The sequence below is a fragment of the Pristis pectinata genome, chromosome 29 (genome assembly GCF_009764475.1).
Source record: "Pristis pectinata isolate sPriPec2 chromosome 29, sPriPec2.1.pri, whole genome shotgun sequence".
NCBI classification, from domain to species: Eukaryota; Metazoa; Chordata; class Chondrichthyes; order Rhinopristiformes; family Pristidae; genus Pristis; species Pristis pectinata.
In genome coordinates this window covers 2,506,495-2,521,097 of record NC_067433.1, presented here as the reverse complement: position 1 = coordinate 2,521,097, position 14,603 = coordinate 2,506,495, and the positions used below count along the sequence as shown (strand labels likewise).

Below are 14,603 nucleotides of genomic sequence, written 5' to 3'. Positions count from 1 at the left end.
GGGCCCCAACCCACAGCTTTCCCAGGGCTCCAGCTGGGAGACTGACTGGTGGTCCTCGGGCTCCAGCCAGGAGAGTGACCAGTGCTTCACTGGCTCTGGTCAGGAGACTGACCAACGTTCCATGGGCTCTGGCTGGGAGAGGGACCCCTTCCTGGGCTTTAGCCTAGAGTGAGGACCCACACCAGGGTCTGGTCAGGACAATAACCACAGAGCGAGGTTCTAGCTGAAGGTGACCACTAGCACCAGGACTCCCAGCCAGGACAGTGACCGGCAGTGTTGGAACTCCTGCAGGGAGAAGAGAGGCTAGTCCTGGGGTTCCATCTGGGAGAGTAACTACACAGTGGGAGACTGTCCTGGGCTCAGATTGGGAGTGACCACCCTTCCCAGGGTCCAGCTGAAAGAATGACCAACTGCAGCTGGGAAAGTGACCCCCATTCCCAGCCTCTTTCTGGGAGTGTGACCCCCCCATTCCCAGCTTCTCTGGGAGAGTGACCATCTTTCACAAGAGTCCAGCCAGGAGGAAGTGTCTGTCTGTGCTGGGACCCTCGTTGGGAGACCGTCTGTCTGCTCTGGCTCTGGCCAGGGTAGTGCCCTACGAGGTGAGTGACAGCCCTGTCACAGGGAGGTGGTGGCAATATAGCAAAGCTTATAAGAAAACATGAGATATTACTGTGTTATGGAGAGGGTCTGAGGGACACGTTGGTGTTAAAACGAGGGCTGTGGTGCGATGATTTGTCTTTAACCTGTCTTTCAAAGCAACATAAGAGCAACATTAAGCTTGGGCTGGATTTGTGCCTGTCCCATTCCTGCAGATTCCCTGCAGACTTGCAAAGGACTTTCCCTCCAGTTCCTCACCAATCCCCTTTAGGGATCCCTGACTGACCCTCCCGGCTCCAGCTGTGTGTCAGTAAATTCCAGATTACAACCACCTCTGCTTTAAAACAAAAGTCCTCAAATCTTGGTAAATTGGTTTAGTATTGTCACATGTACCGAGGTACAGTGAAAAGCTTTGTTTTGCGTGCCATCCATACAGATGAATTCATTACAACAGTTCACTGAGGTGGTTCAAGGGAAAACAATAACAGAATATAGAATAAAGTGTTACAGTTACAGAGAAAGTGCAGTGCAGGCAGACAATAAGGTGCAAGGTCATAACGAGGTAGATTGTGAGGTCAAGAGTCCACCTTATCGTGCTCGGGGACCGTTCAATAGTCTTATAACAGCGGGATAGAAGCTGTCCTTGAGCCTGGTGGTACGTGCTTTCAGGCTTTTGTATCTTTTGCCTGATGGGAGGGGGGAGAAGAGAGAATGTCCAGGGTGGGAGGGGTCTTTGATTATGTTGGCTGCTTTACTGAGGCAGCGAGAAGTGTAGACAGAGTCCATGGAGGGGAGGCTGGTTTCCATGATGTGCTGAGCTGTGTCCACAACTCTCTGCAGTTTCTTGTGGTCTCAGGCAGAGCAGTTGCCGTACCAAGCCGGGATACATCCCGATAGGATGCTTTCTATGGTGCATCGATAAAAGTTGGTGAGGGAAGAAGAGGACATGCCAAGTTTCTTTACCCTCCTGAGAAGGTAGAGGCGCCGGTGAGCTTTCTTGGCCAAGGTGTGTACTTGGTTGGACCAAGACAGGCTATTGGTGATGTTTACACCTAGGAACTTGAAGCTCTCAACCTCCTCGACCTCAGCACCATTCATGTAAACAGGAACGTGTGCACCGCCCCCCTTCCTGAAGTCAATAACCAGCTCTTTAGCTTTGCTGACATTGAGGGAAGGGTTTTCTCCCTTGTATCTGTTGGCTACCAGTGCAGAGAATATTTTACTCTGTGTCTAACCCATGCCCCTGAGTGTCAGACAGCAGAGTACAGAGGGCATCTTAGTCTCAATTGTGCTGGCCCTGCTCTGAGAGTTTTTTCTGTGAGAATATAGAGGCAGTTTTATGTGGCCCCTGCTGCACTGATCCTGGGAGACCAGTGTGGAAGGTGTTTCATTTTCTTCTGGGTTTTTCTTTGTGGTTTTTTCCAAAAGTTTAGAAATCAAATAAAATTAAAACTTTAATTAAGTGTTCTTTGGTATCGTGGATGCATTCCAACTCTTGTAGTGCCCACCGATCCCAGAAGTCTCAAGTGATCCAGTGCACACTGTGCATTCCGTAGAGGGACACCCACAAAATCCCAGCAGACGATCAGACCAGTGGATGCTTTGATGACACGTTACCAGGATTTACGACTTGCAACCTTTCACAGTCCAACAGCAGTCCCCTGACCAGCTCCCCTCTGTCTGTATTGGGTGTCCAACGAGCAGGAGCACTCCCGGGTCATGGAGACAGGCAGCCGAGGGCTCCGCCCAAGCCATCTTCCAGGGTTATATTTATACCCGGGTATCCCTGGAGAAAGAACATGCGGTGTCTACGGGCACCATGGAGGTGTTCCAGGATCATTGGGCGCCACAGAGAATCAATTGCATCCTGGATCAGGTTGGTAACATTATCACTTAGCTGAAGTTTAGTTGTTGTTGTAGTTTGCAGTACCTGGAGTAAACTTGTTTTTGTAAATAAAAGACCAGGAGCATTGGACTGTAGTGAAACCAAATGTCACAGTGATAGTGTCATAGAGCACAGAAAAAGGCCCTTCAGCCAACCATATCCATGCCGACCTGATATCTACCCACCCCAGACATTCTCTCTTCTCCCCCCTCCCATCAGACAGAAGATACAAAAGCCTGAAAGCACGTACCACCAGGCTCAAGGACAGCTTCTATCCCACTGTTGTAAGACTATTGAATGGTTCCCTAATACGACAAGATGGCGTCTTGACCTCACAATCTACCTCGTTATGACCTTGCACCTTATTGTCTGCCTGCACTGCACTTTCTCAGTAACTGTAACACTTTATTCTGCATCCTGTTGTTTCTTTTCCACTGTCTGTAAGGAGTTTGTACGTTCTCCCCGTGTCTGCGTGGGTTTCCTCCGGGTGCTCCGGTTTCCTCCCACATTCCAAAGACGTACGGGTTAGGAGGTTGTGGGCATGATATGTTGGCGCCAGAAGCATGGTGACACTTGCGGGCTGCCCCCAGAACACTCTACACAAAAGATGTATTTCACTGTGTGTTTCGATGTACATGTGACTAATAAAGAAATCTTAATCTTCCTGCCTCAATGCACTGTTGTAATGAAATGATCTGTAAATTGGTTTATTATTGCCACATGTACCGAGGTACAGTGAAAAATCTTGTCTTGCATACCATTCATACAGATCAATTCACTACAACAGTGCAGTACAGGGTACAGGGTAAAACAATAACAGAATGCAGAATAAAGTGTCACAGCTACAGAGAAAGTGCAGTGCAGGCAGACAATAAGGTGCAAGGTCATAACGAGGTAGATTGTGAGGTCCAGACTCCACCTTATCGTACCAGGGAACCATTCAATAGTCTTACAACAGCAGGGTAGAAACTGTCCTTGAGCCTGGTGGTACGTGCTTTCAGGCTTTTGTATCTCCTGCCCAAAAGTTTTTCACTGTGCCTTGGTACATGTGACAACAAAAAAAACAATTTATATCCACTACAGGCCTACAGAATCCCACAGCTATGTTGACTCCACCTCGTCCCCCTGTTGCCCCTCCACCACAGCCGACAGGGCTTTCAACGGCACCTTTCCATTCCCTGCAATTCTTCGCCCATCTCCTCCCACCCAGAATACAGTCGCTCCTGCCCTCACCCTCCACACGCTGCGCTTCCCAGCCTCCTGTAATTCAATGCAATGCCCCCACCAAACATATCTGCTCCTCTCTTTCCAGCAACCATCGTATTCACAGCACGGAAACAGGCCCCTCGAGTCCGTGATTCTGTCAAGCAGGTGTTTACAATAACTACATTAACCTCATTATTTGATTCTCCCCACATTCCCATCATCTCCTCCTGGATTCTACCCCTCACCCACACTCTCCATGTCTCAGCTGGATCAACTGGGCTGAGGGATGGCAGATGAAATTTAACATTGATGCATTTTGGGAAGTTAAAGCAAGGGAGGACATACACAGTGAACCACAGGGCTCTTGGCCGTGTTGTAGAACAGAGAGACCTCGGGGTACAACTATATAGTTCTCTGAAAGTGGTGACACAGGTAGACAAGGTGCTGAGGAAGGCATATCACACATTTCCCTTCATCAGTCAGAGCACTGAGTACGAGTTGGGACATCATGTAACAGCTGCACAGGATGTTGGTGAGACCACACCTGGAATATTGTGTGTGGTTCTGGTCACCACTCTATGGGAAGGACGTCATTAAGCTGCAGAGTGCAGAAAGGATTCACAAGGGTGCTACCAGGGCTGGAGTCACAGGGAGAGACTGGACAGGCTGGAACTATTGTTCCCTGGAACGAAGGAGGCTGAGGAGTGACCTTGGAGGTTTATAAAATCATGAGGGGCAGAGGTAAGATGGGATGGTCAGTCTTTTTCCCAGGACGGGGTATCTAAAACCAGAGGGAAGAGGTTTAAGGTGAGAGAGTAAAGATTAAAGAGGACCTGAGGGGCAGGTTTTCCACACAGAGGCTGGTGGGTTTTCGGAACGAGCTGCCAGAGGAAGTGACAGAGGTGGGGACAGTTACAACAGTTAAGACATTGGATGGGTACACGGATCAGAAAGGTTTAGAGGGATATGGGCCAAATGCAGGCAAACAGGACTGGTGTAGAAAGGTATTTGAGTCAGCATGGACACGTTGAGTCAAAGGGCCTGTTTCCATGCAGTATAACTCTATGACTCAAACTGCTGCCTTCTGCGTCTCACAGTTCCAGCGATGTTTTCTAACTTCCTTCATCACTTTCCTCCATTTACACTTCCCCACACAGATCAGTTACGATATACACATGGCATGACCAGCACAGCCACACAGCGCCAGCGACCTGGGCTCAACCCCGACCTCCAGTGCTGTCTGTGTGTGGGGTGTGACTGAGTGGGTGTCCCCAGTTCTTTTCAAATCCCAAAGTCAAAGTCAAGTTTATTGTCAGATGCACAAGTCCATGTGTGCAGAGGGGCAATAAAAAATTTACTTGCAGCAGCATCACAGGCACTGAGCATCAGAGGAATAACATTCACAAGAAAAATGTAAATTACACAAACTATACATTAAGGAACACAATTAGAACAAAAAAAAGTCCATTGTAGTGCAAAGTGGTCCCAGTGTTGCTGTACTGAGGCAGTGATTAGGGTTGTGCCGGTTGGTTCAAGAACCGAATGGTTGAAGGGAAGGAGCTGTTCCTGAACCTGGTGATGTAGGACTTCAGGCTTCTGTACCTCCTGCCTGATGGGAGCTGTGAGAAGGTGGCACGGCCCAGATGGTGGGGATCTTTGATGATGGTGAGGCAGCGCCTCCTGCAGATACGACCGATGGTGGGGAGGGATGTGCCCGTGATGTATTGGGCCGAGTCCACTACTCTCTGCAGCTTCTTACATTCCTGCACATTCGAATTCCATTTCTGTGCTCTGACTCTAGTCGGAATCAGGTTTATTATCACTGACATATGATGTGAAATTTATTTTTTTAGCAGCGGTACAGTACAAGACATAAAAACCTATTAATTACAAAAATAAATAAATAGTGCAAAAAGAAATAATGAGGTAGTGTTCATGGATGGTTCAGAAATCTGATGGCAGAGGGGAAAAAGCTGTTCCTGAATCACTGGATATGGGTCCTCAGGCTCCTGTACCTCCTCCCTGATGGTAGAAACGAGAATTGCCATACCAGACCATGGCGCAATCAGTCAGTACGGGTCTGTGAGTTAACTGGCGGCTGTAAATCACCGAGTGTATGGGTGAGGGGTAGAATCTGAGGAGAGTTGAGGAGAATGTGGGCACTATAGAAAGCATGTTTGCCGGATGCATCACGGCTTGGTACGGCAACTGCTCTGCCTGAGACCGCAGAGAGTTGTGGACACAGCTCAGCACATCATGGAAACCAGCCTCCTCTCCATGGACTCCGTCTACACTTTTCGCTGCCTCGGTAAAGCAGCCAACATAATCAAAGACCCCACCCACCCTGGACATTCTCTCTTCTCCCCCCTCCCAACGGGAAGAAGATACAAAAGCCTGAAAGCACGTACCACCAGGCTCAAGGACAGCTTCTACCCCGCTGTTGTAAGACTATTGAACAGACCCCTAGTACAATGAGATGGACGTACGGGTTAGGAAGTTGTGGGCATGCTATGTTGGGGCCGGAAGCGTGGCGACACTTGCGGGCTGCCCCCAGAACACTCTACGCAAAAAGATGCATTTCACTGTGTGTTTCGATGTACATGTGAACAATAAAGATATCTTATCTTGACCTCACAATCTACCTCGTGGTGGACCTTGCACCTTATTGTCTGCCTGCACTGCACTTTCCCTGTAGCTGCAACACATTATTCTGCATTCTGTTATTGCTTCACCCTGTGCTACCTCAGTGCGCTGTTGTAATGAATTGACCTACATGAGTGGAATGCAAGTGTTTCAATGGACCCCGGTACAAGTGACCACATGGCTGTGGCTGGTCAGCACGGACTCGATGTGCCGAATGGCCTAATTCCCTGCAGCATCTCCCCATAACAACTACTCCCCGCTCCTGCCCCCTCTCTGGAGGGGGACACCAGCCGGGGTCCCGCCACTCCCGGGGGCTGGGGTTCCGCTAATCCCGGGGGCTGGGGTCCTGGGGTCCCGCTGCTCCCGGGGGCTGGGGTCCCGGGATCCCGCTGCCCCCGGGGGCCGGGGTCCCGCTGCTCCCGGGGGCTGGGGTCCCGGGGTCCCTTCCCGCCGGCTCTTCACTACAACCCACCAGCTGCCTCCGCACTTCCGGCCAGCTGACCTCAACTGATGTAACTTCTGATCACGTGAGCCAGACCAATTGAAGCTGCAGCGAAGACCTGGATCTGGATTTATCCCACGGAACCGCAGGACGTTTCAGTGGATGGAACTGGCCCAGGGAGGGACAGACTCCCGTCCATCGCCTGCCATGCGCCTGTCCGGGTTTTCCTGGGAACCGTCAGCGATCGCGGGCCAGCGATCCTGCTGCAGGGACAGGATGAGGCGGCGGCTGCTCGGCCCGTTAATGCTGCTGCTGTGCGGTGAGGGAGCGCCCGGCCCCTGAGGGGGGGGGGAGGAGAAGGGGCGGGGGCCTCATCTGAGCTCCCCACCCCCTCCTCCCCCTCCCCCTCCTCCCCCTCTCCTCCTCCCCCTCCTCCTCCTCCCCCCCCTCCTCCTCCCCCCCCTCCTCCTCCCCCCCTCCTCCTCCCCCCTCCTCCTCCCCCCCCTCCTCCTCCCTCCCCTCCTCCTCCCCCCCTCCTCCTCCCCCTCCTCCTCCTCCCCCTCTCCTCCTCCTTCTCCCCTCCTCCCCTCTCCTCCTCCTCCCCTCTCCTCCTCCTCCCCTCTCCTCCTCCTCCCCCTCCCCCTCCTCCTCCTCCCCTCCTCCTCCTCCCCCTCCTCCCCCTCTCCTCCTCCTTCTCCCCTCCTCCCCTCTTCTCCTCCCCCCCCTCCTCCTCCTCCTCCTCCCCCTCCTCCCCCTCTCCTCCTCCTTCTCCCCTCCTCCCCTCTCCTCCTCCTCCCCCTCCTCCTCCTCCCCTCCTCCTCCTCCCCCTCCTCCCCCTCTCCTCCTCCTCCCCCTCCTCCCCCTCTCCTCCTCCTCCTCCCCCTCCTCCTCCTCCCCTCATTCTCCTTCTCCCCTCCTCCTCCTCCCCTCTCCTCCTCCTCCCCTCTCCTCCTCCTCCTCCCACCCTCCTCCTCTCCCCCTCCTCCTCCTCTCCCTCCTCCCGCTCCTCCCCCTCCCCCTCTTCCCCCTCCCCTCCTCCCCCTCCTCCCCCTCCTCCTCCTCCCCTCTCCTCCTCCTCCACCTCCTCCTCCTCCTCCCCTCCTCCTCCCCCTCCTCCTCCTCCCTCCTCCTCCTCCTCCTCCTCCTCCCCACTTCCTCCCCCCACTTCCTCCCACTTCATCCACCCACCTCCTCCCCCCCCCCCCCGAGGCCTTTCCCGGTGCTGTTCTTACCCCCAGCCTCTCTCTTCCCACAGGTGTCGCTGTTCTGAAGGCACAGAATCCGAATCCGGCCCCGGTGAAGGCTGGAGGGACCGGCGGGTCCCCGGGCCCGGGAGCAGACGGTGGGCATCCACACACCCCACCCCACCGCACCAGTCCACCCTCTCCTCCCCCCCCCCCCCTCTCCCTGCTCCTCCTCCCCCCTTCCACCCTACCCCCTACCCCCCTCCCCCGCTCCCTCCTCCTCCCCCTCACCTCCTCCCCCCCCCCACCCCGAGGCCTTTCCTGTCCCTCCCCCATGACTCTATGCTGCTGTTCTCACCCCGGCCTCTCTCTTCCCACAGGTGTTGCTCCGAATAATACGGACAAGGCACAGAATCCGAATCCGGCCCCGGTGAAGGCTGGAGGGACCGGCGGGTCCCCGGGCCCGGGAGCAGACGGTGGGCATCCACACACCCCACCCCACCCCACCAGTCCACCCTCTCCTCCCCCCCTCACTCCCTCTCCCTCGTCCTCCTCCCCGCCCCCTCCCCCTTCCCCCCTCCCCCCTCCCTCTCTCCCCCTCCTCCCCCCTCCTCCTCCCCCGCCTCACCCCCTCCCCTTCCACCTCCCCTTTCCACTGTCCCTCGTCCACCCTCATCCCCTCTCCCTCTCCCTCCCCCTCCTCCTCCCCCTCATTCCCCGCCCCCCCCCCCCCCCACCGAGGCCTTTCCTGTCCCTCCCCCATGACTCTATGCTGCTGTTCTCACCCCCGGCCCCTCTCTTCCCACAGGTGTTGCTCCGAATAATACGGACAAGGCACAGAATCCGAATCCGGCCCCAGTGAAGGCTGGAGGGACCGGCGGGTCCCCGGGCCCGGGAGAAGCCAAGGGCAGTGAAGCTCAGGCTCAGCCGGAGACGGGGAAGGCCTCAACTCCGGGCCAGCCAGAAGTGGGGAAGGCCACGGCCCCAGGAGGAGCCGAGGCCGGGACTGATGAGGCCCTGGGAGAAGCAGAGGCCGCAGCAGGACCGGGAGCCGGTGGGGCCTCGGGTGCCGCTGAGGTGGGGCCTGGCGCCACCGGCCCGAGGGTCGGCGTGGACTCAGTGCCCCAGGACGAGCCGGAGAGCAGCCATTTCTTTGCCTACTTGGTGACCACCGCCATCATCGTGGCCGTTCTCTACATCGCCTACCACAACAAGCGCAAGGTGAGCACAGCGGCCCTGGGCCGGGTGGGCACTGTGAGCTCAGGGGGCGCCACAGCCCCAGGGCACTGGGGCCGGGTAGGCTCAGAACACCAGCACAGTACAGGCCCTTCAGCCCACAATGTTGTGCCGACATTTTATCCTGATCTAAGATCTATCTAACCCTTCCCTCCCACATAACCCACATTGGTGCCCTGGGAAAGAGGCGCTGGCTGTCCACTCTATCTATTCCTCTTAATATTTTGTACACCTCTGTCAAGTCACCTCTCATCCTCCTCCTCTCCAAAGAGAAAAGCCCTAGCTCACTCGGCCTATCCTCATAAGACATGCTCTCCAATCCAGGCAGCATCCTGGTAAATCTCCTCTGCACCCTCTCTAAAGCTTCCACATCCTTCCTATAATGAGGTGACCAGAACTGAACACAATACTCCAAGTGTGGTCTGACCAGAGTTCTATAGAGCTGCAACATCACCTCGCAGCTCTTGAACTCAATCCCCCGACTAGTGAAGGCCAACACACCATACGCCTTCTTAACAACCCTATCGACCTGCGTGGCAACCTTGAGGAATCTATGGATATGGACCCCAAGATCCCTCTGTTCCTTCACACTGCTAAGAGTCCTGCCATTAACCTTGTATTCTGCCTTCAAATTCGATCTTCCAAAGTGTATCACTTCACACTTTTCCAGGTTGAACTCCATCTGCCACTTCTCAGCCCAGCTCTGCATCCTATCAATGTCCTGTTGTAACCTACAGCAACCTTCTACACTATCCACAACACCAACCTTTGTATCATCAGCAAACTTACTAACCCACCCTTCCACATCCTCATCCAAGTCATTTATAAAAATCACAAGGAGCAGGGGTCCCAGAACAGATCCCTGCGGAACACCGCTGGTCACCGACCTCCAGGCAGAATACGCTCCATCTACCACCACCCTCTGTCTTCTACGGGCGAGCCAATTCTGAATCCACACAGCCAAGTTTCCCTGAATCCCATGCCTCCTGACTTTCTGAATAAGCCTTCCACGAGGAACTGTATCAAACGCCTTACTGAAATCCATGTACACCACATCCACTGCTCTACCTTCATTGATGTGCTTTGTCACATCCTCAAAGAATTCAATCAGGCTCGTGAGGCACGACCTGCCCCTCACAAAGCCATGCTGACTGTCCCTAATCGGCTTATGCTTCTCTAAATGCCCATAAATCCTGTCTCTAAGAATCTTCTCCAGTAATTTGCCCACCACTGGAGTAAGACGCACTGGTCTGTAATTCCCAGGGTTATCCCTACTCCTTCTTGAACAAAGGAACAACATTTGCCACCCTCCAATCATCTGACACTACTCCTGTGGCCAGTGAGGACCCAAAGGTCATCGCCAAAGGCGCAGCAATCTCTTCCCTCACTTCCTGTAATATCCTTGGATATATCCCGTCTGGCCCCGGTGACTTATCTATCCTAATGTTTTTCAAAAGCTCCAGCACACCCTCTTTCCTCACGTCGACATGCCCTAGCGTATCAGCCTATTGTACGCCATCCTCACAAATGTCAAGGTCTCTCTCCCAGGTGAATACTGAAGGATCTCCCCTACCTCTTCCGACTCCAGGCACGTTTCTTCTTTTAGCCCTGATCGGTCCTACCCTCACTCTGGTCATCCTCCTGTTCTTCACATACGTGTAGAACAGGGTTTTCCTTGATCCTACTCGCCAAGGACTTCTCATGCCCCCTTCTAGCTTTCCTAAGTCCATTCTTAAGCTCCCTCCTGGCTACCTTGTAACTCTCCAGAGCCCTGTCTGATCCATGCTTTCTAAACATCAGGTAAACTTCTTTCTTCCTCTTAACAAGATATTCTACATCTCTTGTCAACCACGGCCCCTTCACTCTACCATCCTTACCCTGCCTCAATGGGACAAACCTATCCAGAGCCCCATGCAAGTATTCCTTAAACAACCTCCACATTTCCACTGTGCACTTCCCAAAGAACATCTGTTCCCAATTTACGCTCCCAAGTTCCTGCCTAATCACATCATAATTCCCCCTCCCCCAATTAAATACTTTCCCATACTGTCTGCTCCCATCCCTCTCCAAGGCTGTGGTAAAGGTCAAGGAGTTATGGTCACTGTCTCCAAAATGCTCTCCCACCGACAGATCTGAAATCTGATCAGGCTCATTGCCCAGTACCAGGTCCAGTGTGGCCTCTCCTCTAGGCAGCCTGTCCTCATACTTCCTGAATATTGCTAACAAACTCTGCCCCATCTATCCCCTTTACACTAAGGAGGTGCCAATCAATATTCGGGAAGTTGAAATCACCCATGACAGCAACCCTGTTATTTTTGCACCTCTCCACAATCTGCCTCCCGATCTGCTCGGTGTCTCTGCTGCTCTCAGAGGGAGGGAGAAAAACAGAAAGAAACTTACCAGAGATTTACCTGAGCCTCCGCCTCCTCTCGCCGAAGCCTCCTGAGCCAAAGCCTCGTGCTCCACTCACACAATGGCTGCTCCGCTTATACCTACCTCCCTGTTCAATGTGTTTCTATAGTCAGAGTCATACAGCACAGACACAGGCCCTTCGGCCCAACTGGTCCATGCTGACCTGGATACCCATCCAAGCTAGTCCCATTTGCCTGCATTTGGCCCATATCCCTCTGAACCTTTCCTACCCATGTACCTGTCCAAATGTCTTTTAAATCTTGTTAATGTAACTGCCTCAACCACTTCTGGAAGCTCATTCTCAAGAATAATCCCAGGAATGAAGAGCGTTTGATGTCTCCGGGCCTGTACTCTATGGAAGTTCAGAAGGATGGGGGGAGGGGAGGGAGGGTGGGGAATCTCCCTGAAACCTACCGGATACTGAAAGGCCTGGATAGAGAGGACGTGGAGAGGATGTTTCCCTCAGTGGGAGAGTCCAGGATCCGAGGGCACAGCCTCAGAATAAAGGGACGTCCCTTTAGAACTGAGATGAGGAGGAATTTCTTCAGCCTGTAGAATTCGTTGCCACAGACGGCTGTGGCCAAGTCATTGGGTGCATTTAAGGCAGAGATCGATGGGTTCTTGACTGGTGGTGGGGGGGGGGGGGGGGGGGGGGGGGGGGGGGGGGGTAGGGTTAACAGGGCAAAGGTGGGAGAATGGGGTTCTAAAAACAACAGCCATGATTGAATGGCCTAATCCTGCTCCTGTATCTCATGGTCTTGTACATACACACCACCACCTGCGAGGAGGGGTTACCCCTCAGGTCCCCTTTAAACCTCTCTCCTCTCACCTTAATCCTGTGATTTTTCAATTCCCTTTCCCTGAGAAAAAAGCTGTGTGCATTCACCCTATCTACGCTGCCTGTGACCTCTATAAGATCACCTCTTGGTCTTCTGCGCTCCAAGGAATAAAAGTCCTAGGCTGCCCAACCTCCCTATAATTCAGTTCCCCGAGTCCTAGCAGCATATAGCAGCAATTCATTACAGTCAATGCCACTCATGTCTCCTAAATGCACTGTGAAGTCTTTGAGAGGCTGTTCCACAGGGCCCAGCCCCTCGGTGTCCAGTGGTGACAGGACCCTGGACTGAGGTCCTTCCCCACAGAGCCCTCACGTTGGCTGCACCCAGCTTCAGTTTGTCCCTCAGCATGTACTCCTGCACCCTGGAATGTGCCAGTCGGGAGCATTCACTTGCAGACATCTCTGTCAACAGGAAGACCAACAAGTTTCAGACAGATCAAAGTGTGCCTTTCACCAAATTGACCTTGCAGCAGTGGTCGATGTTGGTCTCAGTGTGTCCCTGGGAAAGGACTGCAGAGCAGAATTCTGTGTTACACCGCTGCTTGCAACAAATGTTAACCTTTTTCCAGATCATCTTGGCAGACAGGCCCACCTCAGGAGCTTGTGTTTATTTGTTGGAGAGGGCGGTGTGTTTATGTCAAGGGTGAGGAGGTGGAAGGCTGTATTTACCTTGGGTGCTGGGGACGAGTTAACTGTTGTGTGCATCTCATCGGCTGTCCTGTGGAGAGGTGTATATTTTGGGATAATCTTGGAGTTGTATTTATACCTGTAACAGATTATCGCTGTCGTTATTGAGGGCCGACGGTCAAAATCCTCTCGACGCCCAAAGACCACCGAATATCAGCAACTGGACCAGAAGGTGAGTCACTGCAACCTCTCCCACCTACAGATCATGCCTTCACTACTCACTCATTCTCTGTCCCTGTCCGACCCCCACTCTCCTTCCGTCCCACCCCTTCTCTTTAATTTCTCCCCTGCCACCCCCCGCGCTTTTTTTTTGTCTCTGGATTTCAATAAAATTGTTCCTCCGAGGACTCCGCCCTGCTGCTGCGTGTGTTGGATACCCCCAGTCCCTTGTGTCTGCTCAACCAGGTTCTGCTGTAACCCTCTCACTTGATCTCCGCAGATGTGAAGCGGATCAGTGTGCGACCGATGGAGAGGCAGCTGCCCCACCGCGGGGGTCAGGAAACCATCAGCCCCTCGGACTCTGCCACGCCTTGCTTCAAGCAACAGCTGACTTGCTTCACCCAGAAGCAGAACTGATTCCTCAGGGAAGGGGGGAGGGGGGAAGGGGGGGAAGGAATGGGGCTGAGACAGCAAGTGGGTTGTGGGGGGTGGTGGCTAATTAGATCTCGGGCTTGTAGCCTTCAACTGTGTCGTTACTAAGACCTGCTGGGCCAGGGAGAGTTGGTTGAGCTTTTGGGGAGAGGCAGCAGGGCAGTCATCAGTTCAGTACTCCCCTGTTGGTCCCTGGTTACAGCCTCGGGCTTCCCCCACTCCATTACTCTCGCATGCTTTTTTTTGCACTTATGATTAGGAATGTTTTTGATTTGTGGCAGTGCGCCATGTCTCTGTCTTTGGATGGTTGGCGGGTCCTTCCCTGCAGATCTGGCACCACCAGTCTCCCTGAAATAAAATGTTTCTAAAGAGAATTAAACAATGCCTGTGGTCTCCTCACACTGTGCCTCGTGCTTCCTTCATCCCTGCTTCAGCCAGGAAAAGTTGCAAAACAGAGGATGTCTGAAAAGCTGACGGTTTTCAATAGTTGTTGGAGTCTGCAGTACATGAACCACTGCAGGGCGGTAGAACAGCCCACGGGATGTGCCTGTGCAGCAGGAGGATTCCACAACAATTGGAATAAGCAACTAAGACAGGAGTCATGTGCGGCTCCAACCCGAAACATCGACAGTTCTTCCCCCACACCCCCCCCACCCCCACAGATGCTGCTCGACCCACTGAGTTCCTCCAGCAGAGTGTTTATTGCTCCAGGTTCCAGTGTCTGCCGTCTCTGAGGTGTTTGGGCTTTGACAAGTGAAACTTGTGGGATGTTTACTGAGTAAAACTATCCACCCCACAAACTTGCCAGTGAGGCCATGAAGAATCACACCTTCACTGGGAATCAGCTGTGGCTCCTGGGTAGAATGTTGTGTGAAAGTGAAG

General features: G+C 53.4%; 1 protein-coding gene across 2 annotated transcripts; it reads left to right on the top strand.

Moving 5' to 3' along the window:
- The first annotated feature begins 6,967 nt into the window (after window positions 1–6,967).
- Window positions 6,968–14,120, top strand: LOC127584446 (trans-Golgi network integral membrane protein 2-like). Of its 2 annotated transcripts, XM_052041263.1 has the most exons (6): window positions 6,968–7,092; window positions 8,029–8,115; window positions 8,338–8,433; window positions 8,766–9,178; window positions 13,219–13,302; window positions 13,570–14,120. In XM_052041263.1, exons 1-6 carry the CDS (start codon window positions 6,981–6,983, stop codon window positions 13,573–13,575), a joined length of 798 nt encoding a protein of 265 aa, XP_051897223.1. In that variant the 5' UTR covers window positions 6,968–6,980; the 3' UTR covers window positions 13,576–14,120. The 2 variants fall into 2 exon arrangements, with proteins under 2 accessions (XP_051897223.1, XP_051897224.1); XM_052041264.1 differs by lacking the exon at window positions 8,338–8,433.
- Window positions 14,121–14,603: the final 483 nt, after the last annotated feature.

Coding starts and splice junctions, on each gene's coding strand:
- LOC127584446 (XM_052041263.1), top strand. CDS start 6,981: ATGCGCCTGTCCGGGTTTTCCTGGGAACCGTCAGCGATCGCGGGCCAG. Junction 7,093..8,028: donor GTTAATGCTGCTGCTGTGCG/GTGAGGGAGCGC, acceptor CTCTTCCCACAG/GTGTCGCTGTTCTGAAGGCA. Junction 9,179..13,218: donor CCTACCACAACAAGCGCAAG/GTGAGCACAGCG, acceptor TACCTGTAACAG/ATTATCGCTGTCGTTATTGA.